General features: G+C 37.2%; 1 protein-coding gene across 4 annotated transcripts; it reads right to left on the bottom strand.

Annotated features, from left to right (window-relative positions):
* Positions 1 to 874: 874 nt before the first annotated feature.
* LOC306845052 (ubiquitin-protein ligase E3A-like) lies at positions 875 to 10,563 on the bottom strand. Of its 4 annotated transcripts, none has more exons than XR_013781956.1 (13): positions 10,412 to 10,563; positions 9,640 to 9,722; positions 7,677 to 7,990; positions 5,618 to 6,864; positions 5,366 to 5,510; positions 4,915 to 5,120; positions 3,872 to 4,036; positions 3,602 to 3,757; positions 3,430 to 3,503; positions 2,814 to 2,957; positions 2,094 to 2,301; positions 1,515 to 1,636; positions 875 to 1,195 (listed from the first exon to the last, which is right to left on the bottom strand). XR_013781956.1 is itself a non-coding variant. In XM_079377584.1 (12 exons), coding segments are annotated over exons 2-11 (2,574 nt in total). In that variant the 5' UTR covers positions 9,642 to 9,722; positions 10,412 to 10,563; the 3' UTR covers positions 894 to 1,636; positions 2,133 to 2,180. The 4 variants fall into 4 exon arrangements, 2 of the variants coding, with proteins under 2 accessions (XP_079233709.1, XP_079233710.1); XR_013781957.1 differs by having other exon boundaries at positions 876 to 1,195; positions 2,133 to 2,301; XM_079377584.1 differs by having other exon boundaries at positions 894 to 1,636; positions 2,133 to 2,301.
* Between the last annotated feature and the right edge of the window lie 9,785 nt (positions 10,564 to 20,348).

Genomic DNA, 20,348 nt, shown 5'->3' with positions numbered 1-20,348 from the left:
TGTGATCAGTGCTGATTCATAAACATTATAAATGTCTTTACATTTATTGATAAATTGAATACATCATTGCTGAATAAATGTACTCGGTATTATATCTTTGGCTACTTTTAAACAGTAATTTATCTTTGTGTTGTAGCCCATGTCAAAAACGTGGCCAAAAAAGGCACTTTGTACTGGATGAGGTCTACATTTTTAGGTCAGACTCAGAAGAAATAATACTCTAATTGTTGATTTACAGCAATGAGTATGATAACATATTCTAAATTAATATTTAGTTGCTATGACGACGTTCTGATTCTGCTCATTAAACAATTACATTATTTTAATAATATGGCTAATAGCGTTGTTCGAAAAACAACTCAACATGGACAAAGCTAAAATCATCCCAAACACAAGCCAAAACGTTTTAGTATATTATCCAAGAGGACCCAAAATGTGTTCTTTAATAAATGTTCTAACAATGTTGTTTGCTTAAGAGTGTTTCATTTAAAAGTAATATTATTTAGTTGGACTATGTAAACAAAACTGGACTCGAAATTCTCAATATTCTAGGCATGTATTGTATGTGTATATCATCTTAGGGACCACAAACTGTACTCGTAGAGAAAAGGTTAAACCGTGTAAATTATTAATTTTTATAAAGTAAGTACCAGTTTGATGCTAAACACCAGGCGACTGAATCCTAAAGTGACTAAAATCTTAGTTTATAAAAAGTTAAGCAAAGTATTTTGGCTTCAATGTGGTATTGAATAGGTTTAAATGTTGTGTATATTTTACATTAGAAATGTGTAAAATATTGTGTATAAACTTCTAAATTGTGTGACACCACAAAAGACCCAAAAGTTGAAATCACACAATCTCATCATCACATTTTCACACTTGGTTTGTTTTTTCAGTTTTGAATTTATTTAAGAATAACTTGAAACAATCAAATGTTGTCATTCTCAATATCAAGTTCTGTTTCCCCCTTTTATGTTAGCGCCATCAGCAGTGGAACAAACCACAGTCACATTTAATATGCAAGAGGGGAAAAGGAAAAATAAAAAGTGTAGAGGGCATCGCTAAAGTGGGTTTTCCAGCTATGCCTGGACTAACCGGAGCGGCGATTCTCAGCATAAATGTTTGGCACGACAAGATAGTGGTACAATTTGTGCCAATTTCCCCTCATGTTCATCCAACAGTATAGGGCGAGACACTGCAGAGCAAAAAAAAAAAGCTACTAAAACAGAAACAGTTTCTTCATGGGGCACTGTCAATTAGCATTCACCGACTAAAAGTCTGCCATCCTGAATTAAAACAAGACAGATATAACAGAAAACAAAACACTTGTAGGAAGCCTTTGAGAGAGGTTTATGGGAAGGTTAGATCTCTTTTGTAACACTACTCGTTTTTATCAGGAGTGCACCATGAGCGTGGATTGATTTTAGCAAACAGATCAATTCTGTGCAAGAGAGAAAGTGCCGGCTCTGAAGCGAAATGCAGAACACTGGCCATAAAAGAGCAGCACAACTCACCAAGCGGCATTACAAACAATGCAGTTCCTCAATAAATACAGATTCCTGGACACGAAATTGAGACTGGAGCTGCTCTGTACCTTTGAAAGCACTGCTGCAAATGCAAATGGACTAGGGAAGACCTATGAAACACAAGCCAAAAAATGTCAAAGGGCAGACCCAAAACAGAAAAAAAAAACCAACAACCCTAAGAGACATTCTGAATATTGAGTTAAGTGCACTTTCACAGTTCAACCATAATACATCAATAAAGTTCCACTTCCTCCCTTTGATCTTGTTAAGTTTAGATGGTGATCAGTCCTGCAGGTGTTGAAAACTTCTAACCGTCTCTCCGTTTCATGACTACGAAAGCAAAAAGTGAGTGGATTTCCTGGCAGACAAGAGATTTCATCCCTTAAAATAAATAACGCTATTTCTCAGTGCATACAAAAAGGGAACCTTAACACTTACATAAGAGGGAGAGAGAGAGCCAAGAGTCCAGTGTGGTTTTATCTACTATTTAGGCACAGGCACACGGTCACCAGAACTTTTCCATTTTAACCCATTTCACGTTGTCTTACATTTAAACTTGATATTTACTTTAATTTGTCGATGTAGCTGAATGCTCCGTTGACTCACAAATGAGAGCTCTGAGGGAGAGCGAGTTCTTTTGCAGATCCTGGTGCCTCAGAGCATGCCGAAGCCTTTGGCGTAAGTGATGGCTTTAAGGAGTCTCTCTCTAAGTTTCTCCTTGGTGGAGTATTCAGGGAGGAGCAGCACGTTGAAGCAAGTATGAGAGGTGGGTAACCTGACCATAGGAGAGAGGAAGAGCGTATTACTTTGAGAAAACGTTGCATATTTATTACTGTAGAGATGTAGATATACAATGACATTTACATGTGGTAAAAGTGTAGTTACACATGTATACTTGAATGCTGGTTAATAAAAAGAATGCAATACATCATTGCATCTGAAGAATATGCATAACTATGCTAATTGATGCTTTTTTAAAAACACTAAGAAACAGGTTTACTTGATTTGAGCAAGAATAAAAAAAATAAAATAAAGTGCTACAAAAACAAAAGCACTGGATAAATATATATAGAAAAAAAGCATTAAAGAACCATTAAGATTACTGCATTATGACATTATTTTCAGGAAAAGTGTCTCAAGACCTTGCATTTTTTCTCCCCGTTCCACTGCCCACATCTCACTTTCTTTAAAGTAAAAAATGTATTCTGATTTCAAATTGAATCGATCTGATACATGATCTATTTAAAACCTGAACTCATTATCGAGCAACAGTGTATGTGAGTTTACCTGTCTGAGTCGGGGCCATTTTTGGCAATAATCATCTTGAGTTTGCCTAAACCTCCAACTGGAGCTCTATCTGTGCCTGTTGTGAACTGAAGAAACAGCCTCTTCTGCTCCTGCCCAAATGAGTGCACTGTCTCCCAGAAATCCCTGATGAGTTTCAAAAATATTATTTTAAATACACTTTTAATCTGACATGGGAAGCAGTATTAATAACTAGTGGTCGACTGATATTGTGCTTGTAAATGCTGATGTGAATATCTGGAGATTAGGTTGGCTGATGCGTAATGTAACACAATTAAACAAGACAAATTAAATTAATTACTTAATGACAAATTAAATGCTCGCATAAAAATGAATCATTAACTTAATGCACATCTTGCACAACATTTAGTCCTGAAACACCTGAAATACAATTACTACCAGAAAACCTATTTATTATCCATTGACATGGTTGTCAGTAGGTTTTGTAACTGGAGAAACAAACTGCTAAAAACCTCAAATGGTCAAATATCAGCCGATCACTACTAGTAACTATTCTGTCATAAAGAAAATAATAATCCACACAACATTAAAAACTTTAATATACATAATGAAATTATTTTAATAAGCATCCACATACTTAATAATGCAAGAGTCTTTGTTGTATCCACCATCATATTCTGTACTCTCTTCAAGTGCTAGGAAGTCAAGATTCTGCATGAGAAAAACACAAAGGTATGGGTTTATATCTATGGCTGTGCCACATGTGTAAGAACAGCCTGGAAGTAGGTAATAATCCATAGCCAACGCACCCTGCTACCACATATTAGCAGCTCAATTTCCTCCGGTCGAAACAGATACTTCAGCGGAGATTCATTAGTGACCATGTGGAACCCTCTTCTGAAGGCCTTGAACTGTTTCTCCACACTTTTGTTCAGCATGTACTCTGCATAGAGTGCCACAAAATCCTGCAGAGACCCACTTAGTGTTATGTGTATACTGGCAGATACGAACATGTTTGTGTTTTCAAATGTTGAATGAATTAATTTAATTCCGGACATTTCTTCTTAAAGTGGACTAACCTTTCTGTTCTCATTGGTAACTGGGATTTTATCCCCTCCTTCCTTTAAATCGTACATTAGTGGGTTTCCAAACAGGTCTGTTTGTGAGATCTGGAAGGTAATCATCATGTCTTCTTCCACATTACCTTCATACTTCAGCAGATCCTTCAGACTCTGATAAAGAACCTGAAGAAACAGATGATCAGAACCATTATATATAAACGTTTTCAGTAGAGATGCACTGATACAGCTAGGTTTTCTGCCAATCCTGCATAATTGCTATTTGACCGAGCATGAATCAACTCGCCCCAAATATTTTGATGAGCAGACACCATGTGCTCAAGTCATAATGACAGGGTCTGTCACTAAAGTGCTGATGTACCTGCCTAAATCTCCACCCAGGCACAATCTCTGCCCTAAATCCGCCTGTATCCTGTACAAGTGCAAACAGACAGCTGCTTAGAAGCATGCCTCCAATATGAGAACAGGACATGCACTCCTATTTTGCAATAAAGCTAAATTATCGCTCTTTGTAAATTCATAGTCAATGTACAACATGATGTTGAAATGCTGTGGAAAACAATGAGCTTATGTTTCAAGCGATCCAAAAATCCTTTATCATTAATATAAGGGCATGTTAACAGAAGATGTGCTCTTACATACTGTCTTGTTGGATTCAGCAGGATCTGAATCTACAATTAAGTTTATCTGCATGTGAAAAATGTACACGCCACTATTTGTAAAGTGTAGTTTAATTGTTCACACAAGTGGAAGCTTCAAAACATGTACACTACTGTTCAAAAGTTTGGTAACATTGTAACAAAAAATTTATCAAAGAAAGTATCATGGTTTCCATAAAAATATTACGCAGCACAGCTGTTTCAACATTGATAACAATAAGAAATGTTTCTTGAGCACCAAATCAACATATTAGAATGATGTAGCACTGAAGACTGAAATAATGTCTGTTGAAATAATTTTGTATTTTATTTCTAAAAAAAAAAAAAAAAGGTTAGACTAGGAATGCTGAATAACATACATAAATGTAACCAGGCAAGTATTACCGGATGAGAGTCTGCAAGGTCTCTAAATGTTCCTTTCTTTCCCATTAGTTTTCTGTAAATCACCATAGGGAAGTGCACATCGAGAATGCAATTATTGTAGATAGCTAAGCCCAGGACGATGCCTATCAAGGTGAACTGGCCTTCATTTTCAAGCGATGAAGGGTTGAACCAGAAAAGTTTTGTGCTTTCATCATAGGTAAACATGCCTGAGGGGGTGAAACAGAAAGAGAAACAGATCCTCATCTCACACTCACTGAATCAATAAGATCATCAATATCAATAAAACAAGTTCTGAGAGGCACATTAAGCCTACTAGCGCATACAAATAGTGTATTATCCATTCCAGTATCAATAAATAGAAATTAAACTGATTAGGCTTCACATTAGGATAAGTAGAAAAGCCAAAGAGTATATTAAATAAGTCAAGAAGGAAATAATTGATGATAATTACCTATATCAGGGTTAAAGATCTCCTCTACGACCAGTTGAAAGAACTCTTTGGATACTCCTCCTTCATCTACTCCCTGCTCACCCTCAAACTCCACATACAGCTGTTTCTTCAGGTCTGCTGGGTTTTCCATGGCAATCATCTCCAACTAAAACCAATCACATGTTCATCACGCATGATCTTCACAAATGATAAATAATACAGAAGAAATCACTATGAAACAACATTCATCTTTGCAAGCTCTTCGGGACCTACCCTGACAAGAGCATCATCTATGATGTGGTCTCTGCGTACTTTGAGTCGCAGGTAAGGGTTCAGCTGTTGTCCCTGCACTAAACTGTAGAGGGCTGTAATCCTGCGCTCGCTGTACATCCGGATCCGGTTGTCGTAGTACAGGCCTAGATTCTTAGTCACAGCGTTAAGAATGAACGGGCAGGTCATAAAGGAGAACTTGCTTTCTGTCTCCACCTTGAAGAAGGTGTAGTCTTTGTCCATTTCCAGCACCTCATTGAGCGGTTCGTTGATGAACTCCTCGAAGGGGATGAGGGGCTTTCGACAGTCCGAGGAACGAATACCCAGTTCCGTCTCCAGCGGATCCACCCGAGGGCCTTTCTTATTGCGTCGTTCCTCACCAAGCAGCTCCTGCAGGGTCAGCTCGCTGGACTCCGGGATCGGTTCGTCGTCCTCCTCCTCGTTGTGATCCGTGTCTAGGTCGCCGCCCAGCACATTTGCATAGTAGACGATTTTCAAGCACTTGGTGGCTGCCACCACACCATCATCCTCGTTGACCAGGTTGTCACTGCTGAACTCGTTGCTGATGACCGTGTAGGTAATAAGCTGCTGGAACGTCTCAATCAGACGTCGGATCTGGTCTGTGCCGTACTGCGACCACAACCACGCAAGCTTGGCCAGAGCCGGAAGAGGTAGCTTGCTCATTGCCTTGCAGAATTGCGGCAGGGCGATTTCTAAGTATTCTGGACTGTGGAGGTTACTGTTCTCCATGATGATGATGAAGACGTTCAGGTAATTAGGGTCGGCGGCGTACACATTGTGATAGGTGAGGTCACACTCTACGTTGGGCGACAGGTAGACTAACGCATTGAGGAATGCTGCTTCAATCTTCTCGTTCGATAATAGTTTGTCGTACACTCTTCTTACTGCATCAATGTCTACAGAAACCTCGACGGGACCAAACTTCTGGACGTTGTTCTCTCCGTGAGATGGCCCGTCTCCACTTGACGCCGAGGCTTCGGGTTCCACCTCCATGGCTGTGGACGAACCAGAGGCCGTTTCTTTCTCATCTTCATCTTTGTCCTCGTCCTTGGCCTGAAGGGACTTGAGCTCTTCCTTGGTGTGTTGTTTCTCCTTGCGGAAACTCTGGACCAGACTCTCCGCGCTAGAGAAAACCCTACCGATGACACGGATTAGAGGAGAATAGTCCTCGGTCTCACTGCAGAGGCTCAGGATTTCATACACCTTCTCCTCAGTCAAGTAATCCAGATCTGCCGAAGAACATGGTAAAGAATATGTAAACATTTGCATGGAAAGTAAGTCAAAGGTATGATTCAGAAAGTAAATCGAAATTGGATTCAAGAAGATCATGTTGTGACAGAAACATTAGCTGCTCCTCAGTAAAGTTTTCTTTCTATGTCAAACTTGCTTTTTTCCCCACCTTCATAGTGTTCAGGCCTCTTTTTGTTTTTAACTTTCAGAAAAAGTCAAAGGAGTTAAAAATTGGAATTTGGGAAAAAACTATGCTTAGATTCTAATTTACTTAATTGAAAAATACTTGATGTAACACTTTAATGATTAAATTTGTGATATATACTAAATACATATTAATATTCAAAGTTTAAAAGTGTATTCAATAGCACATTTGTGGTATCAAAATTTTTATAACAAAAATCATTAGAATATTAAGTAAAGATCATGTTCTATGAAGATATTGTGTTAATTTCCAACCGTAAATATAATATGCATTGCTAAGAACTTCATTTGGACAACTTTAAAGGCGATTTTCTCAATATTTCGATTCTTTTGCACCCACAGATTCCAGATTTTCAAATAGTTGCATCTCGGCCAAATATTGTCCCTATACTAAAGTAACATCAATAGGAAGTTAATTTATTCAGCTTTCAGATGATGTATAAATCTCAATTTCAAAAAATTGACCCTTATGACTGGTTTTGTGGTCCAGGGTCACATTTAGAAATTACATTGTGCATATGCTCCTTTCCTGATCATTTTCTAAAAAAATAAATAAAAATAAATCATGAAATAATACTAATTCTGCAATTGTGACAATGCTGTTCACCTCTAAAGTCCTCCCTTGTGGGTGGTAGGCCCTTATGGTTCATCTTCCCGTTGCTGCAAGCAGAGAAGTTGTGAGCTCCTTTGGCACTGTTCTCCGGGAAGGCTGAACTGGCTCCTTTCTTAGAGGGATGAGGATCACACAGTTTGGCATTATTCTTATATAACTCCAGGGCCTTGATGGCCGCTGCATTGTTATCCATGCGCTGGAAATCCGGAGAAGAGCCACAAGCCTCATTCGTGCAGGCCTCATTTCCACAGCCCTCTGTTAACTGGTGGTAGTAGCGCTCAATTAAATGCTTTGCAGCCGCTCGCTTCCTGTATCAGACATTCAAACAGGACAGCAGGGGGATTAGTATGGTTCAATCCCGAAAATAAGTTCACAACAGTGCAAGTATTTCTCTACTAATCAATCTCAAATAAACCCATCCATTTGAATTTCTCAAAAGCCATCAAAACATGTTGACTTTTGCATGTGCACATGAAAATACATTCAAAATGATGAAAAAAGCAAGCATTATACTTCAATTTTTTAAAGAGAATTATTAATCTCAAACGATGATTTAAATATATAAAATGCAGCTACACATTGTTAGACCATGCCTACAAAATTCTTTATGCACGGGAAAAAAACAAAAAACAAAATACCATGCACTGATCTGTCACAATAGAAAACATTCAATGCACATTTGTGTCTTCATATAAAAATCATTGATGTGATATCATTCCAATATAAAGGCACCCAAAATGTTTCAGGTTCAACAAGTTGCTCTTTTGACAGCATTTGTGCCATAATATTGAACAAAGCACAAAATAAGTCACTCATTTCTCAGTTTACAAAAAAAAATTATAATAAATAAATACAAATCAGTAATACTTACAAAACATAAGTAGTAAATGGAGTCAGCCTTTCTTGGGGTTTAAAATCATATATGAAGCTTATATATTTATTACAGCTTTACCATGATTATTCATCAAAAACTGCTAATTATTTGACCTCTAATACTTAAATTATGCTTTTTGGAATTAGACTTTTCTAGGTGGATGGACTTATGGATAAGTATCACCAATGTAATGTCAACACATATTAATGTTGAGGTCTTTTAAAATAATGCATATTTTATGCTCATTCTGTACTTCCAAGTGTTTTACTGTAAACATGATTTTATTAACCAATGTGGTTAATGGTGCTTTTTCAACCAGTAATTATTCCTTTTTGAAGAACTCTTAAGGTGCGGTCACTTTAGCAAAAGATCAGCACAATTATGCAGGAGAAAAAGTTCATTGTGAATAGTGCAGAAACGCATAAATCACTGTTCACACTTTCAAACCAAAAAGCTTCCTGTTGGTCAATGTGGCAAATTCACGTGACCAAACGTGGGGAACTTTTTCACCCTCACGTGACATTCCTGATTGTGTGGATTCCTGTCGAAATTTATGGATTTCGCCTGCAAAATGCCGCCCAGCGATGGTATTTGTGTGACCATACCTTCATGATTATCAAGAATTTGACAGTTCAACCAAAACCGAAAATCTGTCATTATTTGCTCACCGTCAAGTAGTTCCAAACCTGTATGAATTTCTTTCTTCTGCTGAACACAAAAGATGATATTTTGAAGAATGCTGGTAACCAAACAGTTGAGAGCCATTGACTTCTATAGACAAAAATACTATGGAAGTCAATGGCTACTGTCAACCATTTGGTTACCAACATTATTCAAAATATCAGTAGAACCTCATACAGGAACAAGTGAAGGGCGAGTAAATGACAGCATGTTCATTTTTTGGTGAACTATCCCTTTAATGCAAACTGCAAAATAGAGTCAGTAATCTGGAAACTAGCTATGCTTGTGGAGAAAATTTGAAAGGAACACACACAAAAATCTTACCATTCAGCATAAGTTTGAAAGTCAGTCAAGACAAGCAAGGACACTCATGAAAACACGGGTATAAACAAAGAAACTTACATTAGACTTGCTTAAAGTTTCCAATATCACACTCTTCTGCGGCTCTGAGCTCAAAGAGACCAAAAGGTGGTCAGGTAGCAATCCTGCAGATGAACAGAGAACGGTCACTCACACACATACTGCTGTACAAACAATATCCACAGATGACTGTGAACAGTTCACTTAGTAACGACGGATAAAAAGGGCAGTTCTTTCAAAAATAAAAACGACCCTACTAACTACTGATCATAACTGCTCAAGATGATTGAGAAACACTGTAGTGTTGGTAAACACGAACCTAACGTGCATCACGGGGCACGCAGGGGGTATGACAGTGCACAAACAACTTCAGCCTTGCACACACACATAGCCAATCTCCCACGGTTCATTTTAAAACGAACGAACACAGACCTAATGGCCAGGAATAAAGTGAGTTGATGATCGGTGCGCTTAAGGCAGAGTGAGAGCAGTATATCGTGTAACCTTGCAGTAACCGTCATGTGGAGTAACGTTAATGGCAGGAGAGAGCTGAGTAACTAGTTAGCCTAGCTGCAGCAGCTAACCACAGTCTGACATTTCGAAGACACGGGCGGATTTTACTTAACGGTTGTTTGTTGCATAATCAAATGCGAGGGAGTATTTAGGATATCGGGACTGCACTGATTTAGCTTGTTTACCAGAAACCCCTTCCGTCCCTCCCCGGAGCTGTTAGCAGCGCGGCTAACTGGCCTAACAGCGATCGATCAAGCGCGATCGGGGCGGAAGAAGCGTGATTAATGTTTTGACAGCTTACTTCTAAAGATGTTCTGATGCGGACGAATAAATCTGGTCTCTCAACATCACAATCGCTCCGAGTGCAGCGTGTATTCAACTCCAACCCCTCCACAAAATATTCGCGGCCATCTTGATCAACTGAGGCAAACACGGAGAGCGATCCCACAATGCACCGCTGCACGAGGACGACCATCAGTACAGCGGGAGCGTTCTTCTGGCAGTCAGTCAAGATCAGAGATGTGATGAAACCTTGAAAGTTGTATTTGTATGAGCTCAAATAAACAAAGTTTTTTTTCTTTTTATACATACATATCTAAAACGAAACAATTGTAATAATATTGTTCATCAGCAGATGGCAGAATCCGAAAGGAAAACTTAAAAATAGCTTTGCATTTGCTGAAGAAAATATCAGTGCTTGTCTTAGCAGTGGGATTTTGTTTTATCTCACTGATTTGATTTTTTTTTTTTTTTTTTTGTCGGTTCACCCAAAATATTCATCATTTATTGAGTATGTTCTGTGGGACCTGCAGGTTACGTGTTACGCCAGTAGGGGGCACACCAATGATAATTATTATTATTGCTATAACTGTAAATATAAACTTTTGTCAACCATTCTGATTCTATAAGAGTAATGTCCAAATCACAGCTATAATATTGTTTGAATCACTTAAAGATTTGTTTTTCCGCTGATGAATGTTATAACCACTGACAGCCAATCAAACTCAACCCAACCCCAAAGAAGCATTTAAAGTGACAGACACACAACTGCAAAAAAGTGTAGAAATCCTGTTGTATTGATTACCATTTATATACTGTTTGTTATTTTACTACAAATACCATGGTTAAACAATGATTAGTCTAGCAAAATAGCTTAACTTGTGGTTTTAGCCTACGCTTTTTTGTTTTTTGTTTTGTAGTAAAACCATGGTTAATTTTTGTAAAGGATTCTTATAACTTTATTATGTTTTATATGTGTTCTTGTGTTGCTGAGAGAAAATATTTTCCGAACAGCATTTTCGGCATGTCATTGTGATGTTATTTGCACTTGATGAATGTTGAGCGAATATATTCTCTGAACAACATTCTCGGAACATCCTTATAATGTTATGTTTATTGTTCTTGGTAACAGCTCTTTAGTGAGTTACTGAATCATTTATTCAACCGTTTCGCTAAAAACATTGAGTCGTTCACAAGAGAAAGAAGTCTTTGTGTTTCTACAGATCTACTGAGATAACACGGCAGGCACAATTTAAATGCTGCAATGATATCATTAAAAACTGTTATTTAAATGTTTAATGTTCAGCATTCTGTCAGTATAAAGATGTGTTCAAACCAAGAACGCTAACTATAAAGAAACCTATACATACAGTAGTTCTGCTTATTATGACTGTTTGCTGTAGTTGTGTCGTCTGCTGCTTTAAATGCTCAGGTGGGTTCTGATTGGCTGCCAATGTTTTTACTGTTTATCATCTTAGGGAATAAAAATGGCCATGAAAGTGATTTCAACAATATTGATCATTTGTGTTGTTATCGTTATAGTAGTGTGTGCTTGCTTCCTCATAAACATAGTGATTGTAAAAACCTTACTGTTATAGTCATTGTCCTTGGTGTGAAAATTAAATATATATATATATATATATATATCTCCTGAAATGAATAAAAATGACAAAAATGCCACAAGCCTGAAATTATTTAATAAACAAACTTTGAATAGAGACTCATGATTCAGGCTGAATTTATTGCAGAAGTTTAATGCTTATGTTTGGGGGGGGGGGGGTCTGACCTGAATGTTTGAAAAATATCAATACAATACTGCATTGCAAGCACTGTGATAAAATAGCAGTGAATAACCCTGCTTGAATAATGGAGGCACAAACTGAATAGCAAATATTACCTTTACTGGTATCCGAGACACTGAAGCCTGTTCCTGTATTGACAGCCTATCACTTCACAAGACCCTATTCACATCTCACTAGACTTTTACAGCTGCAAAAAAAGCAGCAGCAGCTGTAAAAAAAACTTGATTAACATTTATTGATCTAAACTTTTGTTCTTTACTTATCAGGGTATCACTGATTTATCAATTTACAATAAAATCTCTATTTCTGAACAAAAAATGCAAAGCATGTGACAAAAGCCATCCCTGAATGCAAGATCTGTGTGGATCACAATAACATGATGGTACAAGTGCAGTGACTGGGAATATTTTAGAGTCAGCACTGCTACAGTGCAACATGGGACATTTTTTTTTAGATCTTTGAACATCTGAATATTATCCCAAGCTTTTCATCACCGTAAAATGCATGAACATCACGCGTTAGTTTACACATGCATCCCACTGTGTGTTTTGCTTATCTCACAGACCTGCAAGAAAAGCAGTTTTCTTCTGAAAGAGACAAGAGACATCCTGTAAATTCAGAAGAAGCTCTTGTGGGCTTGAATAATGGAAAAGGTGACTGTTTATGATGATGCAGCTGTGGAGAATGAGGATCTCATGAATATAGACAGCTGTTTAGCCCAGAGTCAACACGGTTTGAGATCCCACACCACTCCTGCCAAAGCATTATTAGATGGAAAGACTGAACTAATCTAAAGTGTGCAGCTGTCGTGCAGCAATTCTATTGAAAACAAGATGAGAAAACTATTCATATTTTTTAACATGCAGACGCTGCATATGTTCACAAAATAAGCATGAAACTAGCATGAGATGTCTGCATTAAAGATTTGAGAAATATTTTGCCCTAATAAAAAAAAAAAAAAAAAGATTTGTAAAATTTGTTTTTGTTTAGTTTATAAAACATGCATAACTTATGAACAAAACAGACAAAAGGGCAAATATATAGTTCAAAAGATTTAAAAAATGCTTTGAAATAAGTTTCTTATGCTCTACAAGGCTGAATATATTTGATCAAAATATAGTGAAAAAAAAAACCCTGTACTATTGTGAAATATTATCACAATTCAAAAGAATTGTAGTTTAATGTCGATATTTTAAACTGTAAATTTAAATTGTAAAGGCAATTGATTTTGATGGTTCCATGAAGAACCTTTAACATCCACTAAACTTTCCATTCCACAAAAGGTTCTTTAGATATTTAAAATGTTCTTCACACTGAGAAAAATGGTTCTTTTAAGAACTGTTTACAGAAAGGTTCTTTAGGGAACCAAAGGCATCACTGTTAAAACCTTTATTTTTAAGAGTTTATTTTTTATCAAATAAATGCAGCCTTTGTGAGCATTAGAGACTACTTTTACATGAAGCAGTCTTTGTGATTCCAAACTTTTATACGGTAGTGTATATTTATTTCTGAAGTTATAATTTTGATAGCTTTGAGAGGACTTGGCCAGGCTGTTTTTTTCACCACAAGCCCACAGTCATGTTGGCCACATCAGGCGAAAGCCCATGGAAGAAAGAACAATTTAGGCCCTTTTGTGAGACTAAAAAATGTCAAGGCCTTGGGACACTCACTGCAGAACATAAACAAGCTACCAGTGAAACAGACAGCCATAATTCGACACATAAACAATCAATTTTTCTGAGGGTCCAACACTCAGACCTCCACAGGGACTGCTGCACACATACAGTACACTCATACAAGTCAAGGTCTGTAGTGAGGCTGTTTCTCCTCTCTAGACTCATGGTAGGATTTAGGGCATGGAGCTGCTGAACGCAGGGATGGAGCTGTTGAACGCACTGATTTGTGGGTTTGGAAATGCAGGATCATAATCATTTGGCAGATTTATTTTAAACCAGACTCATGTGTTCTAAAGTAAACATACTATATATCTGAACACATTAATAGGCACTTTTTGAAAAACAATCTCAACAGAATGGTTTATCTCCACACTGAAGAAAAATAAATGCACCATTGTCCTTTATCCATTCATTTAATTTTTATTCCTGCAGCCTTTTCAAATACCAGAGGTCTAAAAAATTCATGACTCTGCTATGCGTTGTTGAATTAGATTTTTCAAGTAATTCATAACAAAATGGAATGCTGGGGGAAAATTCTGTTGCTTTGGACATCTTAAAGGACATCATGGAATGAATGGCTACATAACTTGAATGATTTCATTTCAACAAGAAAGAGACATTATAGCTCCCACAAACCAATAAACAAACAGTAAGTGAATTCTCAATGTCTGAGGGGTTCTCCTTTACCTCTCTCTGTGTACAAATAGCATCAATCTTCCAAGCTGTACCCTTGAGCCATGCACATAAAAAGACCAAGAACAAACTGGATTTGCAGCAAGTGTGATGGCCAAGCAAATGAATAAAACATAGTGGTAATAGTTCAGGTGATTTAACCATCAATATGTCAAAATATGTATTCTCTTGGGAAATTCTCTTCGTCATGGGGTTCCGGCTGGAGTGTCCTGGCCGAGGGACGAGGCCACGGCCACAAGGAACACCTGCCATGGCCTCCTGAGCTCCCTGCTCCGCCATGGCCTTCGTAGCTCCCAGCTCCGTCATGGCCTCCGTTCTGTCTGTTCCGCTCTGGAGGTCCCCGTCCTGTGATCCTGTCCATGTCTGTCCTGAGGGGCCTCCAGAGTGCCCGCCCCCCCTCCCCGGTGAACTGGGGCAGTTTTCGGACTGTCTATTGTCCCTGTCAAATAATGAATTAAATAAAATAAAGTTACAGCGTGGGAGGCGCCTTCCGGGAGGAGGAGGAGGGGGGGGGGGGGGGGGGGGGGGGGGGGTTATGTGAGTCCTCTGTCGTGTGTGTCATGTTTGGTTTGTTTCCTGTCCTTGTTTAATGTGATTATTAGTTTATTCTGTTCAGCTGTCTTTTAGTCATTCACCTGTGTATTAATAGTCCTGTCTATTCAGTTTCGTGTCATCTGGTCTACTCGTTACTCCCCGTTGTTCCTGTCTGTGTCAGCCTTGCCTTGTCTTGTCTTCCCTGCCTTGTTTGGAATCATTAAAGACTGTTATTTGAGTTTACATCCTCGTCTTTGCGTGTTCCTGTATCCTCCTCGTGTGTGCACCGTGACAATAATATACAACCCGAATTCCTTGTTGGGACGTTTTTTAAATTTGAATAAAATGAAAACTAAAAGACTTTAAAATTGCATGAGCCCATATTTTTCACAATGGAACATAGATAACATAAATGTTTAAACTGAGAAAGATTACACTTTTATCCACTAAATGAGCTCATTTCAAATTTGATGCCTGCTACAGGTCTCAAAAAAGTTGGCACGGCGGCAATAAAGGGCTGAAAAATCAAGAAATTTTGAAAAGATTCAGCTGGGAGAACATCTAGCAACTAATTAATTTAATTAACATCAGGTCTGTAACATAAAATGGATGTTAGGGTTAGGTTAGGGTTAACATAAGACAATATAATGTACAAAAGTATAATATAAATTTTATATTAATATATAAATTGTTTATATAATAATAATATGTAATATAATTGTTTATATATTATACATCCCACTCCCTCTGACTGCTCTAGAAAGTACCCTTGGGACTCAATCTTCCTCTCCCGCCACGTTTAAAATGCATAAGGAATATGTTTCCGTTGACCTTTGGAAGAGCAAGAAGGTCCAGTTATATTTGTCATATAGCGGTCCCCTCAGCACCTCGCTCCCCGTGACCTTTTCAGCAGGCCTGTTTAACAGGGTGATAAACTGCAGCATTAGGAGTAATGCTAGCTGCTATCGCTGGACTCGGAAATCATTTTGAAATGATAAAGAGTGAAGAGAAAGGGAAATTCCGAATTTAAATTTACTGCCTGACTTCTACTTAAAAAGATATCACAATGGTAAAAAAGAGAGGTAAACTGATTGATTCTACACTGTGACCTTTTTTTTTTTTTGAAGCTGTAAATAAAACAAAGATTAATGGAATAAGTTCTATAAGAAAACACTATTTCAGGCTTTCTACTTAAAAAAATCACATTCAATTCAATGTTTTGCTGTTTCTTTTTAGTTTTTTATATTTACTAGCAATATATGAGTTAAAATAGTTTCTACACCAATTTTTTTATTTTTAGTCTAGTTGTTCTTGAAATCTTGTGACATTGTAAAATCTACATAGATCATTTAAACAATTCATTACCAACTGTTTTTTTTTTTCTCTACAGTTCACATTTTCACAATGAGCAAAAAACAAGTAAAATTTAAATGTCAATGAGGCATTGAAGGGTGGCAGAGTTTTATTTATTGGCCTCCAACAACTATTACAGCAAGCATGCATCAACAACAAAGGTTTTTCGTCTCTGTTTTGACAGAAAAGTCATTACTTCAGGTTTGCTGGTTTGACTCAATTAAATGGATTTAGTCTTCCAGAGGAAACCGTAAGTATTCCTGCTTTGGTTGTAGCTGCTTCTTCTTAAATGACCGCCGATAGAAAGCATCTGCTTGAGTGACTGCAGCGAAAGCTATTTTATCCAGTCTCAGAACAGATTTACTTGTAGACATCATCATAATTCATTTGGCGAGATACTAAAAGGTACTTTATAGTGTTCTCAGCAAGGCTTAATTGACATTTGATACCTGAACATGACAAATTATGCATGAACACTTTAAGCAACATCTGTCCTCTCTTCCCCTGCTGAAACCTCAAAACAGAAGGACTTAACTCATGTCTCCTTCATTCTCTTTGTGTTAATAAATGCTCTACGAAGGTCAGAGGAGACTGAAGAGTTCTAATCTCCAAAGTTAGTTCATGGCTGTTGTTGACGTTGTTCAAGCAGAAGCAGCGAGGAGCAGTCTTCAGTATGCACATGATAGCTCATCGCTCTGTGCTTTAGAAACTGGTTAAATGGCACTGATGAAGAAGCCCACTCATCAGTCAGCCAGCCCCTGAGCCTCTCTGTCTTAATTCATTTTAATCTTGGACAGTAGCCATCAAAGTCACTCTCTCAAAGGCCTAATGGGCAAACAACTTTGCTAAGATCAGCACACGACCTTTTTCAAAGGCAGAATTATACAGTTGTTGCAATCAACTGAGTGAGAAGGAAAAGTGTTGATTCTTTATGTGTCCCTTGTCTGTGTTAATACTATAAAGGAGAAGTAGTGACACTTTTTGCTGTCCTCTAGGCAAGGAGAAATGAGTTAAACTAATGCATTTAATTATTTTTCAGGATGCCTACTATCAAATGAAATAATAATAATAATTAAAAAAAAGATTAACACAAGCTGTGCCATGGCAAGTTGAATCATTGGGGAATATGTGAACAATTTACATAAAAAATAAATAAATAAATAAATAAATAAATAAAATGTATGAATGCCCAACCTCAAATTAAAGTCTTGTTTTGCTGATGCATTTTCATAATATATTTTCATAAATTTTAATTTAGTAAAACCATTTTCAACATTTTTGTAAAAGGCTTAAGTGGCAAAAATAGGAAAAATAGTTTGTTTTTTTTGTAATTACATTTTGTGGCAAAGCTTGCTATGATAGTTGGGCATTGGCACACCTTACTTCACATTTGGGAAAGATATGATTAATTAATAGTATATACACATATGAATTAATAATTTTAGGCTAATCTTTTGCAAAATTATTTACGGTTATTTGGTTTTACACATAGGCATTTTACCAAAATCTATGATATATATTTTTATAGCTATATAAATTATGAATGTCAACACAAAAACACAGGTAAAAACATTTACTGATATTGAGCTAGATGCTTGAGCAAAAATAGATTTGTGAATCCAGACTGTGCCAGCACCAATGATAATTTATATTCATCCAATGCATTACAGTCTGAATTTTGTTTATCATCTCATGTAAGCACACTGAGAATATACACTCTGAAATAGATTTTTTCTTTTTTAAATAGTGTTCACATGTGGCCTTGAGAGTGTCATTATTCTGTAATTGTATTGAATTGGAAATGGAGTCGTATTCACTGCGCCGTTTGGTTAAGGCCGCTGTCATTTGTATTTGTGGCTGAAAGGCTGTAGACTTTAAATCAAAGACAGAAATCATAAGATTTGAGTTATATATTACAGACGTGGGGACTGCTGAACCTTGATGTGAGCCGCAGCTCATACACATGCTCAAAGACAGATATCTTCATCAAAAAAGAAGCAGACTAACAGCATGGTATATTAAATCACATACAGATGAATTATTTCTGGCCGCAACTGAATTTATAGTGAACAAAATGAATAGATATACGGTGAATGCAGTGTGCATGAAGAGTGAAGAGACGCCTTTGCATATTTCATCAAACCGCAGAACGCTGGCGTTTCTGCTATTACTCAGCTGAACACTGGGAGTCTCTGTAATCTCACTGATGCATTATAATGCCAGCATTCCTTTACTCAGTGTCTACTTAAGTTTTGTGCTCCTTTAAAAGTGACTTTGTATTTCTTTTCTTTTAACACAGAGATAACTGATTTTTTTATTATATATATATTTTTTTAGGTATTATTACATTTAGCTTTATTTATTTATTTATTTTTGTTATTGCTTATATATTCTTATAGCAACTATATTGCATAGCCTTGAAATGTGAGTGCTGGTACTTGTGTAGCTTTTGTAAAAATAAAATAACATTTGGGAATAAGCATGACAAATCATTTTAAACAAAATTCTCTATATTTCTAAAATCAGGCGTTAACAGATTGTGTTACAACTTGTTTGGTTATTGTCATGAGCTATGATGTAAAGTAAGTAAACAAATGCAGGCTTTAGGAAAATAACTCATGGGAGGGGAGAGAAACAAAAAGAAGCAGATGCTAACCTGCAGTTAAACTACCAGCAAAATATGATGGTCCATTGTATATGCTGTTAGTGCATGCTCTGTCCTTGAAAACATTGATTCATACAGCATGAGCCATTCAGTTTGCAATGAATGTGAAGTGTGTATTCAGCACAGTTTTACAAAATAATAAGTATTTCATAAAAAAACGCATACAAGCAGCCGGGTCCAAGTAGAAAAGTGCAGAAAATTGCAGTTTTGCCAGTTGTGGCAAAACAGATGCTGTAGATACAATAACAGTACAATGGTGTGAAAAATTTAAACGGCCTTGAAAACATGCAATATTTAGATTTTTTCAAAAGTCTATGTAGTTCCTATTCACAAACCATAGATTCACTTATTATAGCTCCCCCATATAGCTAATTCTGAGTAAATTTGGTATATAAGTTGAGGACGAGAGCCTGATTAAGAGTTGGCAGTCATTCTTGTTGATTTATTGGATAAGAAAAGGTATGCCAAAATACCCCCCCCCCCATATTTAAAAAAACTGGTAGACTGATTGATTCAGAGAATGCTTTTGCATTATTATCAGTCGTTCCTGAGTAATCAGCAAAAATATAAATTAGTTTCTCAACCAGCAGAACATATAACATCACAATTCCAGATTCTTAGTTCTTGATAAGAATAAACTGCATTGAGAACTAAACCTTGCTGTTTAATTAAAGGCCTACGTACATAAGTCTAACAGGGCCTTGATCTTTCAGAAATGCATGGATAATGTTGTACACTTAGGTCTGTTACTCAGTCATACAATAAGCTGATTTCACAGGCTTTGATGGATGACTACTGGAAAAACACTGACATACCTTGGCTGATTTACGGAGGTCTTTAGCTAGCCTGCTGGATTAGTACTGTGCAAGGACACACCGTATGAGGAAAGGCTAGAACAACCCTTTCAAATACTGCTTTCATGTATTATTTAGTGAGAATGTCCAACACCCATCACACAACCTGATGCATTGACCTCCCAGATGCAGGATGCACATTAAACACTAAAGAGCCAAATGTCCCTGCATGCATCTAATGAATATTCATGAGCCTGCCCATCATGCTCCACCCCCAGGGGTGGGGTACGGCAGGGGAGTGTTAATGAAGGTTGCCGAACGGGCTTAGAAAATATTAACAGCTCTTCTGATCATTAAGTGAATTTTGGAAATGTGCCACAGTTACAGTGAGAGAGAGTGTGGTGAGGGACAAATAGGCAATTAGAAGAGTGTCAGCGTGTGT

This window comes from Barbus barbus, assembly GCF_936440315.1.
Source record: "Barbus barbus genome assembly, chromosome: 25".
In the NCBI taxonomy this organism is placed as follows: Eukaryota; Metazoa; Chordata; class Actinopteri; order Cypriniformes; family Cyprinidae; genus Barbus; species Barbus barbus.
This window is presented reverse-complemented; position numbering and strand designations above follow the sequence as displayed.